The 19,356-nt window shown below is 47.9% G+C and overlaps 1 protein-coding gene across 2 annotated transcripts in view; it reads left to right on the top strand.

The window, feature by feature from the left end:
• The first annotated feature begins 1,372 nt into the window (after window positions 1–1,372).
• The window catches only part of SKI (SKI proto-oncogene), a 103,114-nt gene continuing 85,130 nt past the window's right edge, over window positions 1,373–19,356 (top strand). Inside the window, exons 1-2 of one of the 2 annotated variants that reach the window (XM_071448778.1) lie at window positions 1,373–2,527; window positions 2,636–3,557. In XM_071448778.1, the coding sequence (XP_071304879.1) occupies window positions 2,646–3,557 (912 nt within the window). In that variant the 5' untranslated portion in view covers window positions 1,373–2,527; window positions 2,636–2,645. Of the gene's footprint in view, window positions 3,558–19,356 lie in introns of both variants that reach the window. The other variant, XM_071448777.1, reaches the window with a different exon arrangement.

The following is a 19,356-nucleotide window of genomic DNA, read 5'->3' as shown; positions in this document are numbered from 1 at the left end:
GTGAAAGTGCTCCCCAGCCCTTTTTGGCACACAGTTGACAGAGCTCTGAGATAACAGTGGAAACCTTTTCAGCTTGTTCCTTAATGGTGATGCTAAGTGGTGATTGAAATGTCTGTTAGAATTCTGGGTGTGCAGTCCATGGAAAATGGGAGAAGACACAGTTTTTTTGTTTTGAAATTTGATATTAATAGAAAGTAAGAGCATCTCACTCCTGACCTGAATAATAAATCCATAATGGAGTTGGCAGTGCTGCTGGGCAGTGGGTGTCTGTGCCCTGGGAGGGTGTTTGTGTCCTGGGCAGTGGGTGCCCATGCCCTGGGCATTGGATGTCGGTGCCATGGGCAGTGGGTGTCCGTGCTATGGTCACTTGGTGTCCATGGCCTGGGTGTTTGTGCCATGGGTACCGGCAGTGAATATCCATGCTATGGGGAGTAGGGGTCTGTGCCATGACCAGTGGGTGTCCCTGCTGTGGTCAGTGATGTCCATGCCATGGTCAGTGATGTCCATGCCATGGTCAGTGGTCAGTGATGTCCATGCCATGGTCAGTGGTGTCCGTGCCCTGGTCAGTGGTGTCCGTGCCCCGGCCCCGGTTGTGCGGGGCGGTCGCGGTGATCTCATCGGTCGGTAGAGGGCGCCCGTCCCCGCCGTGCAGGGGGCGCTCGGTGCCTCGGACACTCCGGACAGTCCCGGACACTCCGGACAGCCCCGGACACACCGGACAGCCCCGGCCCCGCGGGTGGGAGCCCAGGAGCCGGCCCGCCTGTGTGCCAGCAGCGTGGCCTTAGTGCTGCCTCTGCCTTCCTGCTCCAGCGAGGGCTCGGACAGCCCCAGCCCCAGCCCCAGCCCCTGCCCCTGCCCACCAGCGCTGCGGTTGCGCCTCTCGCTCCTTCCACGCGTTGAGCGTCGCCCGTGGGTGGAAGGAGCGTGTGACGTGTGCGGGAGTGAGGAACACATGTGCACATGTGTGTCGGAGCAAGGGAGCACACGTGTGTCGCTCGCCTGTAGCGCTCGGTGGGTTGGGGGCTCCGGTGTCCCGTGGCGCCCCGAGGATGCGCTCTCGTCCCGCGCTGTTGTCGCCCATCAGTTGCGCTCTCACGCCTGTCGGCGCGGGGCGTGTGCCCGCAGTTGACGCCGGGCAGGGCGCCGTGAGTGCTCACACAAGCTCCGTGCCCGTGCGAGCGCGACCAGCGCCGCTCCCCGCGCCTGTTCTATTTCACCGCTGCCAGAAATCCAGCGGCGAGAGGGAAAAAGCCCTCGCCCTACCGCCCCTCCTTGGCGGCGCGGCGGTCCGTGAACCCAGCAGTTTATCCTCCCCCCGCTCCCTCCCTCCCTCCCTCGCCGGCGCTGCCGCCGGGGCCGCGCCGCGCGCCCGCCCGTGCAGCGGCTGGGCTCGGTTCGGCTGAGCTCGGCACGGTTCGGCTTGGCCGGGCACGGCTCGGCACCACTCAGCACAGCTCGGCTCGGTTCAGTTCGGTTCGGCTCGGCACGGTTCGGCTCGGCTGGACTCGGCACATCCCAGCTCGGTTCGGCGCGGCGCGGCTGAGCTTGGATCAGCTCGGTTGTGCTCGGCGCGGCCGGGCTCGGTTGGACCGGCTCGGCTCAGCTCGGCTGATCCCGGCACATCCCGGCCGGTCTGGGCGCAGCGCGAAGGGGGAGGCGGGCGCTGTTCCTGGAAGAGCCCGGCCCGGGGAGTTGGTCACATTCTTGGCCGGGATTCAATGACTGAGGCAGACACCAACAAACAGAGGGGGGGAGGCGGAGGGCGGGAGGCTGAGCCCGCCTGCATTAGCTCAGCTCTCAGGCACTCTCAGTCACTGCTGGAAAGAGGAGCTGGGAGGATGTGCGCGCTCTCACCGCGGCTCCCCACGGCACAACGAGAGCACCGGCAGAAATAAGGGAAGGAAGGCGAACCCAGAGCCGAGGAGCCCTCCCAGGCCGAGCAGAGGGACCACGAGGGGCAGCGGAGCCGCTCGTCGCCCGTGCGGAGCCCCCGCGCCGCTTTGGCAGTGCCGGAGATCTGGGCCTTTTCTCCTGCGTTGTTCCTTCCACAGAGCGAGCGTGCTGCCTCCTCCTGCTTTTTACTTTCCTCCCCCGCGCCTTCCCTCGGTGGATATGGACAGAAGGGGGATCACTGCAGAGAAGCAGCAGCCGCCAGAACATATTTGAGCCCCGGGTGCTCGGAGCGTGGCACAGACTTTTTGTGTTTCCGTGGGTGGTGTGTGTGTGTGTGTGTGTGTGTGTGTGTGTATGTGTGTGTGTGTGTGTGTGTGTGTGAGTGAGTGAGTGTGTGTTGGAGGTGTGGGAGGAGGGATTGGTTTGCCTGGGGGTTGGCTGAGGGGGTGAGTGCTCGGATGAAGACCTCTTTTTGCCGTGATTCTGTGCTCCATCGGGGCAGCTTGGAGACTTGGAGGGTTTGAAATTGTAACGCGAAGCAAGAGAAAAGAAAGAAGAGAGAGACACGCATACAAAAGGATTTATTTCCTCTCCGTTAGTGGATTGCTGAGTGAGAAGGAGGAAAAACACAAGGGTGGGTTGTTTTATTTTGTTAATATTTTTTCCTTAAAAAAATCCCTTAAGTGGATTTGCACCAGGGTGGAAGATAATTGGGGATTTTTGCTGTTTGTTTTGGGAATAGAAACTAAAAAATGGAGACTGTAAGTAGAAGCAGCTTCCAGCCTCATCCAGGACTGCAGAAGACCTTGGAACAGTTTCATCTGAGCTCTATGAGCTCCCTGGGTGGCCCTGCTGCTTTCTCAGCACGATGGGCACAGGAGATGTACAAGAAAGACAATGGCAAAGACCCAGCGGAACCTGTACTGCATCTGCCCCCGATCCAGCCTCCTCCGGTCATGCCTGGTCCCTTCTTCATGCCCTCGGACAGATCCACGGAGAGGTGCGAGACCATCCTGGAAGGGGAAACCATCTCCTGCTTCGTGGTGGGCGGAGAGAAGCGGCTTTGCTTGCCCCAGATCCTGAACTCGGTGCTCAGGGACTTCTCCCTGCAGCAGATTAATTCGGTGTGTGATGAGCTACATATTTACTGCTCCAGATGCACTGCTGACCAGCTGGAAATCCTCAAAGTCATGGGCATCCTGCCCTTCTCCGCTCCTTCCTGCGGGCTCATCACGAAAACTGATGCTGAGAGGCTTTGTAACGCCTTGCTTTATGGTGGCACCTATCCTCCCCACTGCAAGAAGGAATTCTCTAGCACAATTGAGCTGGAGCTCACGGAGAAGAGCTTCAAGGTGTATCATGAGTGCTTTGGGAAGTGTAAGGGACTCCTGGTGCCAGAGCTTTACAGTAACCCCAGCGCAGCCTGCATCCAGTGCTTGGACTGCAGGCTCATGTACCCACCTCACAAATTTGTGGTCCACTCTCACAAATCGCTGGAAAACAGGACTTGCCACTGGGGCTTTGACTCTGCAAACTGGAGATCCTATATCCTCCTCAGCCAGGATTATACTGGGAAAGAGGAGAAAGCTAGACTGGGCCAGCTCTTAGATGAAATGAAAGAAAAATTTGACTATAACAACAAATACAAGAGGAAAGCCCCCCGGGTAAGTGGTGCCTGTAATTTTAAAGGGGGCGGGGGGAATTTCGGTAACATTCATCGATATACCCAAATTGTTACCAGCTGCTTTTCCTTGGAGTCATTTTGCAATTTTAATCGTGTTCTCCATTCTCCCCGCGTGTGTGTCACTGTGAAGGAGCAGTGCTCGAGATGGCACCTTTATTTCTCTGGTTGTGTTCTGACCACGGTGGTTGGAGTTGGTTTAAATTACGTATGTGTATTTGTACATTTTACTATGTGTGGACCTTGATCTTTGAAGCCCATCACACTGCCCCAGATTTCATCCGGCAGTGCGTGATTTCGGGTCTTTGAGGGCTTCTTCACTCAGGGGTCAAGGCGAGGAAGAAGGCAGAGAAAGGGAGCAGGTACTGGTGGCTGCAGACACAAGTCCATGCACTTTTCTGGTCGATGGATTGTCGCCAGGGATGGACGTGCGGGCTGAGTGCTCTCGATGCTTGTATGGAAATGAAATGTGCCTGTTAAAAAAAAAATAAATTGTGCCTGTAGTGCAGGTTACTGGTTTATAGATGAAGTGTTCAGAACGTGAATGGAGAAGTTCTTGCTTTTAAAGTATCCCTGCGGAGCCTAAATTTCCCCAGCAGACAGGCTTTTGTATATTGGATTATGTATACATCCAGCAAATGACTCTGTCTAGGGCCAGCTGCAGCAGCTCCTGAAGGTATTCCGTGCCGTGCTGTGCTGAGCCAGACAGCTCAAGCACATTTTTTTTTTTAGGTGCCGCTTGTTTTTCTTTCAGTCTGAGCTGCCTTTAGATCCCAGAATCCCTGGTGTGTGGGTGGGAGGCTGCCTTGGCATCTGGCACCGGTCCTGCTCCATGGGCAGCAGTGCCGCAAGGCCTTGGGGACTCACAGACACCGCGATGTCTGTCTGGCTCCTGCCACGGTGCCACTGGCTGGGGATGAGCAATTCTGCTTCCTGCTCCTTCCCCCCGGTGCGAGGGCAAAACAAACTCCTGCCTCCCGAGTTCTCCCCTGCAGGTTTGTTATTCGGGCTCTGCCTCACTGTCAGAGATTTCCAAACTTTGGGGTTTTGTGTCTGGAGTGGAAGGGCAATACACAAGCCTGGAAAAGAGAAGATGTTTAAAGCCCACTGTGAAAATTTTGAATTAACTTACCAAATACCTGTTTAAAGGGGCAGACACACACTCTGACTAAGGTAGAGCTTTTATTTATAAAAAAAGTGCAACAAAAATACCCAAGCAAACCCCAGATTTTTTTAAAAAATATGCTGTGCAAACAGTACAGTAATTCCAGAACCAGTGTAGGAGGCCTAGTGAGCCCATCTGACCGGGCTGCACACTTCTGGATTAAGGAGCAGAGCCTGACTCTTCCAGTTTCTCTCCTGGCCCCCGGCTCAGTCCTTGTCCTCACCCCTCCTCTTCCTCCCCGGAGTGTCAGGACGCTGTGACAAAGCTGGGCTGTAATGAGGCACATTATCCCCGTGGTTGGAGGTGGATGTGTTTTTAATGGCTTGTCTATTCTCCGTCAGTCATGTGCCGAGATGGAATGGTGGGATAGATCTACATGGATGTGAGAGGAGAATATGGCTCTCAAACTGGAGACATTTTTATGCTAGGAAAGGAATTTTCTAGGGCACGCTTCGTTTGGGAAGTAAAATGAAGAAATCTCCACATTCTTGTTGGAGAAAGGTCCTGTTCCCCTGGCTTGGTCATTTCGAGTCTAAAATGAATGTTAGTAGAGAATTCCTTTCCTTTTCTTGCAAGGCTTTTTCAGTGTTCTCTTCAACTGCTCCCTTATCCAACACCTCAGGCGAGGCTGCAGAAGAAGAACAAGAAAAGGTCACTAAACCTTGGCTGTGCCTCAGTTTTTTTGGGGACCCTTTCATAGGTCCTAGTTCAGAACATGAGAAACACTCTTCCCTCACCCCCCAAAATCTGCCCAGAGTGCAGAGTGAATTGAAGATACCTAATAGTGAACACCAAAAACTGTGCAAGGAAATGGTGGCCATCTATTTTCTGGGAAATTTTGCCAGAAATCCATCATGAAATGCTAAAGTCTCCTGCATAAATTCATTAGGAAGGTGGCAAGGAGTGAGGTGGGGAAGAAAATAGAGTGGTGTGTGCTCAGACGATGGGGTAGGAAAACCAGAACGTTTTACCTCATATTAAGTTCCAGGGCCTTCAGGACTCTTGTATTAAAGCAGTGCAGTCCTGAGGAGACCCTGACGGTGCTGGCAGAGTTTTGTACTCTTATCCTTCCTTTTCCTGAAGTCTTTTTCCATTGGGCTTAGCCAACGGATATCATATGCTAAGGTCATTTGTGTTGTAGCAGTGCGTGTGGATAATTACGGAGAGATTTAATCAGGCTCTAAGGTTGGTAGGCTGTGGCCAGGGGCAAGTAACATTGGAGTAAAGTTTAGATGCTTAGTGAGGAAATGACAGGATGGTCCCATTCCATGTGTGTTAGATCCTGTGTGGGTTTTGTGTGTCTGTGGGGCTCTGCCTGTCTGGGGATGAAAGGGTGAAGCACATGTGTCTTTGTGGTGGGCTTCCTTTTTGATGTAGATCTCAGCTTTGCTTTGTTCTGTTTCATACAGAGGTGTTCTGTGCCTGGTGTGCCATAAGCTGCTGTGTCAGATATTGGGTTTTCTGCTTTCAGGAGTGACCTTTTTTTTCAGTTTCTCCATTTATTTATTTCTCTGTGTGTGTACACACATTGCTTTGTGTGGTGTGTTTCCCCTGGGGCTCTGGTAGTATGTTGGTAGCATGGGGTGCATATGACCAATTTTATGGCTGTTTAGGCAGCAATGAGTGTTTTGACCTTTTCATGTGTCTCCATGAGGTTTCTGTGATGAGGTCTGGAGATTTCTGCCAGCACAGCTCTGCCTTTTAAGGGTCTGACTTAAATGGAGGAGCTGGGTTGGCACAAGCCCCTGGTGCAGATTCACTGTAGTGGCAGAACTGCCTCTTTTTTTTCCTCCCTCTTTTTTTTTTTTTCCCTTTTCATTTTTTTCCCTTGGCGTGGTTTTCAAGCTTTGCTACAAGGCGTAGCTTTTCCTAGATATTTCATTGCCAGTGCATATTTCTCTCTACATCAAGTGTCTGTAGTGCATATCCATCCTTCTGCAGGAGATGGATGTGTAGATGCAGAGATCTCCTCTCTCTGTCAGCCCTGTTGGTTGAACTACACTCCTGTTGCCTGGTCTTGCCACTTGCAGAAGAGCCCTTTGTGTTGAAGTCAGCAAAGGGTCCTAACCAAAAGCTGGAGGGAGTTGTGACAGCTGGGGCCCCCCACTAGAGCAGGGGCCAAAAAGGCCTCAGTCACATTCCTTACACTATTGTAAAATTTTGGGTTTTATATCCTCTTGTTCATGCTTGGATGAGTAGCTGACCTCCCATAGGGTCTTGATGCCACTTCCCAAAGCTTTTCCTTTTCTTGAGCAGTATAACTTCTCCATTTTACTGACTTTGTGTCCTTCACTGGGTGTTCCACCTTCTCATGCAGGGTTTGTTGTGCTTTGCTTTCTCTCTCCACCAGCACAGCTTTTACTTGGGTGTCCTGTTTCCCTACCTGTCTCATCTCATCCACCATTACTGCTGTGGAGCACAACCAAGAGAAATTCTGGGGTATTTCTAGAAATGAAAAATGTGAATAACCCGATGGGGTTGCAAAACAGGGTCCTAGAAATCCAGCAGGAGTGCCAAAGCCTTTTCTTGGGCTCAGCTCCTGGTGCCTGCTCTGCTGTGGGACTGAGGTGGCCTCGCTGTGGCTGTGGCACTGCTCTCCACTCACTCCAGTGTGACAGACAGCTCCCTGCTTGCCTCACATCAGGATGCTCCACTCACACAGAATTAGTTCAGACGCAGCCCTGAAGGCTTTGTTGGTTGCTATTTCCAGAAGAGGAGGGTGGGTTCAGCTGTGTCTATTTCGAACCCTTTTTCTCCAATACTGAAGCGAGCAGCGTTTGATGGCACTTTGAGATTCCCCACCTGTGTGCCAGACATGTGCACCCTGAGCAGGACTGGCTGTGAGCAGGGCCAGGAGAGGCAGAGCTGTCCTTGCACGCGTGTGAGCACACCCACACAGCCAGCGCTGCCGTGTTCCCACGGTTCAAGTCCCAGCAGCACTTCTATGAAGTAGCTGGAAGCCAGAAGCAGCATTCTGGGTACTGACACACAAATGAGCACATGAGGCCTCCCACTTTATTTCACAATGCCTCCCAACCCAGCGCTGCCACAACATGCAGCTCGCTCAGCTGGAGGAAGGTTTAGCCAGGTCAAGTGTGCAGCAGAATCAAAGAACCCAAATTGCTGCGAGCGGAGCAGCCGCGGGTGGAGGGAGCACGGGGGCTTTTAGGTGCTGCCCAGTGCTTGCTGTGCTGTGCTTTATGGCCACCTGAAAGGCTGCAGGAGTAGAGCTGGAATTTGTGTCTTATCCTGAAGTCCTGCCTTCTGGCAGTAGTAACCTTTATTTGTTAATGGGTATGTCCTGTGGTGGGTGTAGCAGAGCGATTCGGAGTTTATTCCCTGGCAGTGGTGTTCAGGCTGCAGGATGGATTTATTCCTCTTGGTAGACACTGATGTGAAAAATACTGTTGCAAAATTTTTGCCTGACAACTGGGAGTTCAGTGGTTTTCCCATGGAATGTTGAAGTCTTGTGTTCTATCTGATATTCAGGAATTGTTTTAGAGATTCTCCAGTAAAAATTTAGAAGTCTCTAAAACAAAAACATTGCCGTCTTGGGGCAGTAGTTTAGTTCAGAAGCCTTTACAGCTTAAAAGTTGAACTGCAAAAGTGACACCAGCTTGACTGAAATCCCATGTACCCAGGGAGAGGACAGTGTTTAGCAAACATCAGCAGTTTTTCCCAGGCGTACAAACAGTTTTACAGATGTTGTAGATCGAGAACAAAGCAGCAGGTACGTGCATGTGTCTTGGACAAAGAGTTTGCTGCCAGTGATCTCATGGTGTTGAGTCAACCATGGCTCTCTCTCGCTCCAGAAGAGTTCCTAAGTTCCTCAAGTCAGTCCTCTTGAATTAGGGTGGGAATTATATGCAATCTCTGCTTTTGAAAATCACTGCCTAAAATATTTAAACCTCTGCCTCTCCCTCCATTGTCTGGACTGTCTCGCTTGCCTCTCCATTTCTGTGGTTTCAGGCTTGGGCGTGTGTCCTGCCCAAACAGTAGCACGCTTTGAAGATGCGTGTAAACACCGCTTCATTTTTGGACGTGCTGGGAGCCTGACACCTGGTCCCTGGCAGGCTGAGAGCCTGGTTATCACTGGCTGGGGCTGCCTGACCCGGGAGGGTGTGTTTGCACTTGCTGAGAGGCGCCTTTGCACTGGTGTTGTAAAAGCATCTGGAGGCGTCTGCGCCAGGCTGCTCCCGGCGTGTCCGGGCAGCGCAGCAGGGCTGGAGCCTCTCCTTGCTTATCTGCACCCCAGGCACCAGCACTGCCAGAGCAGGGGGCTCAGGGCCACAGCCACGGCCTCTGGGTATCTGCAGTGTCCAGTGTGACCAAAAACTCACTTTGTGTTCATCCAGTGATGTCACAGAAGTGAAGGGTTGGAATGGCTGCAGTGCAGGAGGACTGGGCTGGCTCTTACCGGGGAGCACTGGTGATTGAGCTCACATTGCTGGCTCAGCTGGCCAGACTGCTTTGCCATCACATGAGGAGCTGTGTCTCCATGTGTGCAGTATTAAGACACAGATTATTTTTTTTATGTTTGGCTTGGTTTGGTTGTTTTGGTTTAATTTTAAAGCACGCTTTGGACTTGACTCTAATTCTTATTTAAGAGGAAGCCGTCATGGAAGAGTTACACCAAATCCAATAGGGGATCTTGGAAAAAAAGTAGACAAAAATGACTTATACTAAATTGTTGAGAATCTATTGATAGAATCCCTCAATTACTAGGCTGCTGATCTATTTTAGCTGAGTGGCCATAGAGCACTTAATTCAAATTGATCTTCACATACAGGAAGTTTACTTTAAAATGTAGGAATATTGCATGTTTTTGTTTGAAATCTGTCAATTAGAACATGTGTGTTAATGATACATTTTATCAGAGAATATCTACTTTGTGTATGTTTTGTGTATCTGGGTAATGTGTATTATGAATTAATAAATCAGCACCAATTTTTTGATGCTATTTCACTCTGTCTCTAATACAGGCAGTGTATATTCTTGGAAAACAATTTCAGAGAAACAAGTTTGCTCTGAAAAAATGTTCTCTGGTCCCTTCCCTCCTCCTTTACACTTTGTGCAGTCTTGTATGCCTTCAATTTCATTGTCAGCATAGAGAATCAGGCTCAGATCATCACTGAAATCACCTGCTCCAGATCTTCTGGCGCAGAGCAGGTTAATCCAAAGGTTTGGGGCTTTGGGGCTGGTTCTGCAGCTCCCACTCAAGAAATCAGCCCACAGTAATTGGAACCAGTTCACCCACAAACCACAGCAGACTCGTGTGTGTCAGGCTCCTTCCTGTGTGTTGGCTGGCAGAGAGCAGGGGCAGATCTGAACCAGAATGTCCCAGTGCTCAGGCACTGTGGCTTCACTAAGTTTAGCTGGATTTACAGGGCTGTGCTGACTGAAACCCTCTGGTTCTGCTACTGCAGTGTTTTCATTTTGCTCATTAATGAGGATTTGGTGTAGAAGACATTTGGTGCTCTGATCCTGAATGGGACAACTGGGAGTTGGCTTCAGACTGAAAGAGTCTTGTCTGTTGGTCACTACATGCCAGATTTTGTTTTAAGGTTGTTCTAGAGATCTACCACAGAGATCTTCTCTTCCTGTATTTATGATTTGTCAGTTATTATTTTTATTTTATTTTTTATTAATGAAGAAATATGTCTAAGGTTAGCATAAGGAGCAGCCTTTTCTGCTGATGCAAATTCAAGGACCACAAGCTTGGCCTCAGAGTCACATCAGGAGCAGGAGATGGAGTGTGCAGCTTTCCTTGGCTTTGGGGAATCCTGCTGGCTGATAGAGGCTGGCCCCTCTGCACTGAGACAATGATTTTGCTTTGACTTTTGGTTGGATGAGGTGACGAAAACACTGATACTAATTTGAGCTCTGATCCTGTCAGTGTGTGATGGACAGAGCTCTTGTGGGAGCCAATGGGAATTCCCATGTGTGGAGCTGTTATCATCGCCTCCATCTATGGCTTGGTTGCTATCCTGTAAAATTAGGCTTCTCCAAGCAGTGGATGCATATTAACACACGCTGATAAGCTGCACAGACATTTGTTCTGGGAAATAAGGCAGGTCCTGCCATCCTAACTCAGGCAGCCTTGTTCTAGCAGTCCTGTTTAAAGTGTCAGGGAAAGCCTACATGAGGCTGGAGATTCTGTGTGTGTGTCAAAATTGCAGCATCATTCTGTATGCTGGAGGTAAACAGCAAAGGAGCTAATCAATAACCTGGGCTCTGCCTTTGTTGTTTATTGATTCATGTACAGTTACCTTTGCACATGCTTTGTAGAAAACGGGACTTGTATCTTTGGTTTTCTGTCGTTTTTTCCTTAAAAAAAATGGAAGCTGTTTCTGTTCTGGTATGAGAATCAGTGCCACTGGAAGCACAAGGACTGCTGAGCCTTTAAGGGTTAAAAGACAGCAGCAATATCCACGAGATAAGGTAGAGCCTGGTGCTTGTCTTTTCCTGGGGAAGAGTGCAGTGATGGATTCAGGGGCTGTGGTACCCTGGGCTTTGTTCCTCGCCCGCTCTTCACTCAGTGGTATCGTTTTATAGAATAAGGTCATTGACTTGGATTGCTTCTTGGTTTCTCAACCCTTTTCAGCAGCCAGTTTGTGTAATGTCTGTCTGAACCATTGAGTAAGGGCATTGAAATAGCAGACAGGATATCAAGTGTTCGGAAGTCTGGGTTAAGTATAACAGACAGTTCTGGCTGGCGAAAGGGGAGCAGCCCCTGGAGCTCCCTCACACTCAGGCTCTGTGCAAACACCAGAGCTGGGCTCTGCAGCCCTGCTCAGCTCTTCCCCCTGTTCCCTCCACACCCATATCATTAATCGTGTGTGGGTGCACCTCTTCTCTAGATATGCCTTCCTTGTTTCTTAGTGGCGCAGAATTGTATGTAATAATGTCTCTTTCTAAGGATTACATAAGTTGAAGATGATTTCTCCACTGGGAGAATTATGCAAGTTTAAACTGAAATGTATTTAGAAAGCTTTTATGTGTGTGTTTTCTGACTCGCAATGCAGAGGGTGATTTATTTGCATCCTTAATTGAACAACATCTGTTGGGGTTGGAAGAAAAACCATTTCATATCTTTTCACTGTCATATCCTGCATTTTTATGAAGTCCTCTACCCCCTCCACGTCTCACATTACCTGTGTTACAGGTGCTGATTTCCAGGTAGATCACTGATGTGGTGTGGGATGTTCTGGGCTCTGCAGCAGTCCTGATGCATATCAGCTACAGTGTTTTCTTTCACTCGTTGGATTTCACAGGCTCACACAATCACTGAGGCTGGAAAAAACCTCTGAGACCCTGAGTGCAGCCCCTGATCACCACCTGAATGCTGTGTAATGCTGCTCTTGCTATACTCTGACCATTCAGTGAGGAAGTTCCTGCTGCCCTTGAGCAAAATCAAGTTTTGTGTCCCAGGAGAAGAAAGCACTGCAGTCAAGAGCATTTATTGAACTTGAAGAGAGGCAAACAACTCCTTGTTTCAGTGTGAATTTCTGTGTGAGGCTCTTGTGGCACCTGCGCCCATCTGCAGAGCTGCTCCTGCAGTTCCAGTGCCTTTGGGAGTCACTTTCTTTCCCTCCCTGTGGAATTGGGGAGTGCTGCACTCATGGTGCTGGGAGCTGCTGTTTCCAGGATCACAAAATTAATTCTGCTGAGTAATAAAACACACAAGTTGCACAGGCATCCTGCTGCTTACCCACACAGAGGTTGCAATAGCACCAATTAGAAGCAGTGAATTACATTAAATAATTAAAAACCTAAGGATTAAATTTTTCTAGGTTCTCTATTTTTTCACCCTACAAAATTTTCAAAATTGTTCAGGTTTACCTGTTCATAGCAGTAAAATAAGTTTTATAGCTTTTATACTGAGTAGTGGGCTAAAAAAGGCAGGAAATGCACAATATTAAGGATAAAATATGGTTTCATTTCAGTAACCTACACTGATGTAATGAATTTCAGACTTACACTTTTGTTATTAAGAATTATATGTTAAACAGGCTTTTCTGAAGCACCATCATTCCACAATTGCAAAACTTACCTGAGTTGAAAGATAACAGAATGTCTTCGAAAAAAACCCCAAAATTGCCAGTTTTAACTCCCCACTGGCAGTTCAGTTTATTCAGTGAATTATCTCACCTGTGCTGGTATAATTTAGAATATTCCTTTGAAATAACTGTGTTTAGAGTGGTGCAGAGCTGCTGGGAGAAATAAATCAAGCTCACAGCAGCCCAGACTGCAGCACCAGGTCCATCATTGAGATTTCTTTGTGCCCATTCGGTCACTAATGAGAAACATGGCATGCAATGAGTCCTTGTCCTTAAATAGCCAAAGATTGCAGTTTATTTGGCTTTTTGCCCTTTTTTTGCCACAACAGTGTAGTTTTTTGTAAAACCAGTGGAGCCAAATAACCTTTGGGCCATTTGCAGTGGCAAACAATGATAGAAGTGGAGTAAAGTGCTCTGTTTTACTATCAGTGAACACACAGAGCTACTGCTCAAAGGCCTTGGCCCTCACAGCCTGCAAATTAGGTGCTCCTTTGCTAAAACCTTCATTTCTAAAAACATTTCTGCAAAAATACTTTTTTTATAATGGGTTCACAGATCATTCTTGTTGATTCTAGAGCAAAGGTATTATGTAGAGGACTACTGAGTTCTGAAGGAAAAATAAATTATATTTTTATTATTGTATACTTTTACACTTTTATTATATAAATTTTTTGAGTACAAAATGAAAGTAAATCAGTTATTTAGGGGGGGATAACTGATTTATTTTGAGGGGAAGAAGAGGTAGAGAGAGTTGGCAGTGCCTTAACTACTATTTGCTTATATTTGTTGTATGACTTGCTTCATTATTTGTAGCATTAACTTATTATTGTGTCTTTTAAGTAAATTTGGTCTTTTTGCAGTTTTTGAGCGATTAACCTGGCTGTGATGAGGCTTGAAAGAATATCATCTGCACACCTGTTTAATGTTAAAGATGAGGCATTCAGTGCTTTGTGGCTTTAGCTTGAAATTCAAGTTGCTTTGAGTCATCCCTTTAGTCTTTTGTTTGGGTGGAAAAAAGGAGTGGCAGCAAAGGGCCTGCAGCTAAGAAATGAAAGAGTTGAATTAGGTTTTAGAAATGTTAGTCTTGGCATTTGGGCCATTTGCATTTGTAGAGATCCTCACGCTCGGCTTTAGCTGGGCTTGAGCAGTTTGGGATGGAGAATGTTGCACATCTCTGTCCCAGCTGCTGCTCAGGGGCAGTGCAGGAGCTGGGAGCTCTGGGCTCACCTTTCCACCACCTTTCCACCGTTTCCAGCACCACCATCCTCGTGGGGATTCTTGCTCCACCTGGATATCCATGCTGGGCTGCACAGCTGCCTCAGTTTGTTCGAATTCTCTGACCCAGAGGGCTCTCCACTCTGAACTCACAGCTGAGTCACAAACATGGGGCAGAGCTGCTACCAGAGAATCACAGCACTCTCTGTTTCCCTTATTTTGGGTTATTTTATTTGGGTCGTTTGGGAATGATGGGAATGACAGATAATTACACATTTTCCTTGGCTGTGATTGATCATAAAGAGCCCAAGTGTTTCCTTGTTGCTGCAGTCTGGAAGTTTGCTCAAACCTTCCTTAAATTCACACTGAGTTCAGTGGTGGAGAGGGACAGACATTGATATTTTTTTCTCCTGTGGTCATTGAAATGAAGGTATTGGGGTTTTCCAAGTAGAAATGGATTCTCTTGCAGGTAAACTCATTTTTTGTATGGATGAGCAGACAGTGATCATGGGTTAAACAGCAGGGAAATGGAACAGATCTGAAACATTTGCTGTAATTCTGAATATTTACTGCTGGAGCAGTAACTGCTTGCAGTGAGTTCTGTTCTCATGTTCCTCTCAAATCCCTGGGAACTGTGTGAGCAGCCCAGGCTGCTGTGCCACCACGGCACTGTTGGTCCATCACCCACCCTGGTGTGCTCGTGCTGAGCTTTGTGAGAGAAAAGAGAAAACTCTGAATGTCCCTGTGCTCCAGACCTTGAGGGTCTTTCCTCAATTCTTTGGCCTGGGATGCAGCCAGGATAATCTGTGGATATCAGTGCTGTCAGGGAAACCCTGAGAGGGAGGAAATTGCCCCAGACCCTGCCCCAGTGCCTCACTCCAGCCTCTCTGGTTGGACTCCACTGAGGTCACTGCACTTGCTTCAGATTTATTAAAATGTAAAAATCACTCCCAAATGTGCCCATGTTTTCCTCACTGGCAATGATTTGAGGGCTTCATTCTGCTGAGATGTTACAAGTGAAAATTTCACTGGAGCTTTTCCTTTCAGATGTCTATTTGAATTCTGCTCTTACAAATTTACATGCAAATTTATAATTGAGGTTTCTAAAAAATTTTATCAAATTTGCCCTTGTTAGCTGGACTAATTTATTGGTGCAGTTTTCTCTTATTAGAACATGATTTGATTTCAGTAGAGTCACACACAACTCCATATATTCCTTTGTCTCTAAGAGGGATGCTCATTCATGTGCTTGTAAAAGAGCAGCTGGATCCCATCTTGGCAGATGTGAAACCCTTACATTGAAATTGCTGTATTTTTTTTTTATGTAGGTTTTTTCCCTTGAAAAAATCTCTTATTAATTAGATCCCCCTCACTTTTGAACTTTTTTGCTCCCTCAGCCAAAATCTTCATCCCCTGTGACATCAGAATTAACTTCTGCAGACAATTGTGATGTCACAAAGTCTCAGGGAGGAGAAATATGGAGACACACAGATCCTGCTCAAAGCAATTTCTTAACTAAGAAAAGGTTGCTTGGTTTTTGTTTTCATTTTAAAGCCAGAAACAAATTTTACTTTAGATGATCATGACAAAGTAACAATTGAGTTGGTCGGAATTCACTCTCAGCCATCATGTAAAGGCTTCTCCAGTCTGTGATTTCTGCTTGGGCAGAGGGAATGCAGCTCTGGGCTGGCTCACTGCAGGGCCAAAGGAGAATTGCAGCCCTGAAACATTTGGTAAAGACCAGCAGGGCAGAGCCACGTCCCAAAGGAGAGGTTTGCAGAAGTAAATTCATAATTCCCAGCTCTGTTGCTCCTCTTCCTGCTGCTTTGGACACACTTGGTAGCTCTTCTTTTTCTTTTGTTTTGGGAGTGTGGTGGTGTTTTTGTTGTTAGGTTTGTTGGTTTGGGTTTTTTCTCCAAGCTCCTTCTCTAGGCTCTGTGCCCGAGTGCATCTCGGGATTTCCCTTTTGCTGAATGAGCTGCTTGTTTGAGAGGGAGGAAGTGAGGTCCCTTCTGGATTAGGAGGGAATGGGGGTGGAGGGTGGGGAAATGTCCTGTTTCATATGCAAAGCACACTGAACTGAAAAAACCCCACATGAAAACCTTTGAACAAAACCATCCATGTCACAGACTGGCAGAGCAGCTGCTGGCTTTGTTAGGGAGAATATTAATGTTTCAAAGACTTACAGAACCTTTTAAAATATGAGATAAAGAATTGATTTTATTTTTTTTAAGATACAAGCTGAGGCAAAAAAAAAATTCTTATCAATATCTGTGAATGGAATGTGCAATCAGCTGATGTGACACCAACTTCCACACAATGTGGTGGGATGTTATGATCTGCACTCTTCCTTTGGAGACTGGAATGGCCCTGATTCTCCAGGTGTAAGAGCCCTCATTGAAGGGCAGATTATTGAAAGGAACTCCCAGAACTGTTTCTTACCATGTGAGGAAGTTGTGTTCCTGACTCTGAGTCTTTACCCAATGTAAAAAATATCATCTGACCTCCTTGGAGCAGGGATTCTGCACACTTTGGGTTGTTTGGGAATGATGGGAATGACAGATAATTACACATTTTCCTTGGCTGTGATTGATCATAAAGAGTCCAAGTGTTTCCTTGTTGCTGCAGTCTGGAAGTTTGCTCAAACCTTCCTTAAATTCACACTGAGTTCAGTGGTGGAGAGGGACAGACATTGATATTTTTTTCTCCCGTGGTCATTGAAATGAAGGTATTGGGGTTTTCCAAGTAGAAATGGATTCTCTTGCAGGTAAACTCATTTTTTGTATGGATGAGCAGACAGTGATCATGGGTTAAACAGCAGGGAAATGGAACAGATCTGAAACATTTGCTGTAATTCTGAATATTTACTGCTGGAGCAGTAACTGCTTGCAGTGAGTTCTGTTCTCGTGTTCCTCACAATACCATGTTGAAAATCTCTCCTGAAAATTTCTATTTCATTCAGAAACTGGCATTGTTTTTGTCTTATAACTTAGTTTATGTTACTGAGCTGCCTTCCTGTACAAGGAAGTGCTTGTGTAATGCCCAAGCCATTCCCATTCCTCACTGAATGATATGCAAATCTAGTCAATTAAGCAGGGGGGATTTAATTAGCAGTTTAAGTTCATGTGTGAAGTGTCTTGCCTTAATTACTTAACAGTTTTGTTGCAAATTTGCTAAGGTTTTTTTTTTTCCCACAGAACTATCAAAACTGTGATTATATTTATTTATTTATTTTATTTTTTTGGTAACATTTTCCAATTCTGAGCATTGTCCAGTGCCTTTAACCTCTGTGTGCATGTATCCCCCTCTTTCTGCAGTTCTTTTCAAAACTGGGGGGGACAAAGCAGGTCTATGGTTATTGTCTCAGAGCAGAACAACACATACAGAAAAACCTCAGGAATTTTGGAGTGAAAAGCCATTTATTGGTTGTTTTTTTTGCAGCTAGGTGACACCATTATAGTAGTATCAGTAGCAGCCTCATGCGGTTGTCATGATTCTGTTAAATGGTTGCTTTTATTTCATGTTCTGCCTGGCCAAGGTGCTTTTCTGCAGCCCTGCAGAAGCCCAGGCTGTGGCTGTGTCAGGGCCTGAAGTGCTGCAGGTCACTCAGTCTTGGTACAAACGAGATTTTTGTGCTGCTATCAGGCCTAGTGAGTTTTTATTTCACATACACTCCATCTATTTTATTTCACTGATATTCCTGTGGAGTACCTGGGTGGGTGAGGCTGGCTGGGGCATGTTCAGGTCCCTGCTGATGTGGTTTGTGTGTCCTTGTCTCTGGTGTAAGGGTGGGAACTGCCATGGATGGATGTGGAATCACCTGCCCCTCTCTCACCACTCACATCTGCATCAGAACTCTGCAACCATGGGCTGCTGTAGCTTCATGCTTTGTTCCTGCTCTGTTTAGCACCAGCAGAGGCCTGGTGTGTGTTGGTGAGCCGAGACCAGAGCAGGACCAGGGTGTTTGGGACAGTGCAGGAGGGTCCCAGGACAGTCCCAGTGGCCAGGAGTGTCCCAGGCTGTGTGTGCTCAGTGATCCCAGGCCCTCAGGTGCCCACTGCTCCTTCTGCAGCTGGAAACCTCAGGAGGAGGGAAAGAGGTGTTGGGTGTGAGGAGCTGTGTGGGAACCCAGCACATCCCTCTGGCTGTCCAGGATGGCCCAGAGCCCTGCCAGGGGCTCAGAGACCCTGGCACAGAGCCCAGAACACCTGTGGGTTTGATTGTGACCCATGGAGCAAATTACCAACCTTGGATGAAGATCAGCAAACCACAACAGTTTAGGTGGAATAATAGTGAAGTTATCACAGGGTGGAAAAGTCGATTTTGGGGTTTCTGGAATGGGGGTTCAGGGGGCAAGATGGAGGGATCTGGGCATGTCCAGCCTTTCTCCTCCTTCTTCTTGGCCTCCATCTTCTGCTGTGATTGATGGTGGCACTTTTGGATTGGTTTAGAGTAGAAGCTCAGTGTCTAACACAGGTGATGGGTATTGGGAAGGAATTGTAAACATTGTACAGGTAGTTTTTAGTACAAAGACATAACCCTGCCCTGGGGGCAGGCAGAGTGCCTGGAACTGTCCTGCTGAGCAGACCTTGGCAGGACAGGAGAAAGAATTTTATAGATAAGAAACAATGAACAACCTTGAGACTGAGAAATGAAGAGCTCTGACTCCTTCTTCAAGCACTGGGCTGGGAAAAGAGCAGAGACTTTCCAACTCTTCTTGGGGTCACTGGGAGCAGCAGAGATCCCAGCAGAGCTGGGCAGGGATTGCCTGGAGCAGCCCTCAGGCCCATGCCTGGTGCTCTGTGGCTCCCCAGAGATCCTTGGTGGGCAGGGGTGGCTCTGTGCCTGTCTGGCCCAAGGGTTGGATTGCAGCCTGGCCCAGGCTGTGGGCTGGAGCCACCCTGAGCTCTGAGCCCCTGGAGAGCCCCCCTTGCTGGGCTGAAGGTGTCCATGTGTGTCCCATGGCACTGAGGTGGTTTTAGTTTGGATCTGTGATGTGCATGCATGGAGGAGAGGCTGGTGAGGAGCAAGAGCAGCCCTTTGACATCCAGGACACTGCACCACATTGACAGTGATTGTTTCAAAGGGCCTCTTCTCTTGGACTGACATAATTTTATGATTCCCCATCAGTACCTTGTGAAATTTTGTTTTCCACAATGCACAAGCTGCCTTTAACTCTGTGTTGTTGGTGGTGTAGTAGTGACATCCTGGGTTTAGAACTTTTAGACTTGAAAATGGGGTTTCTACCAAGCAGGAGTTTGAGACACATGGCTAGGAAAGTGCTGCATTAGTTCTGGTGACTAATTCTCACATCTGGGCATCTTGTAAAGAACAGATTTTAA

The sequence above is a fragment of the Agelaius tricolor genome, unplaced genomic scaffold (assembly GCF_023055355.1).
Source record: "Agelaius tricolor isolate 1412-34295 unplaced genomic scaffold, bAgeTri1.0.p SCAF_28, whole genome shotgun sequence".
Taxonomy (NCBI): Eukaryota; Metazoa; Chordata; class Aves; order Passeriformes; family Icteridae; genus Agelaius; species Agelaius tricolor.
Note: the sequence above shows the minus strand (reverse complement) of the source record. Positions and strands in the feature narration are given on the sequence as shown.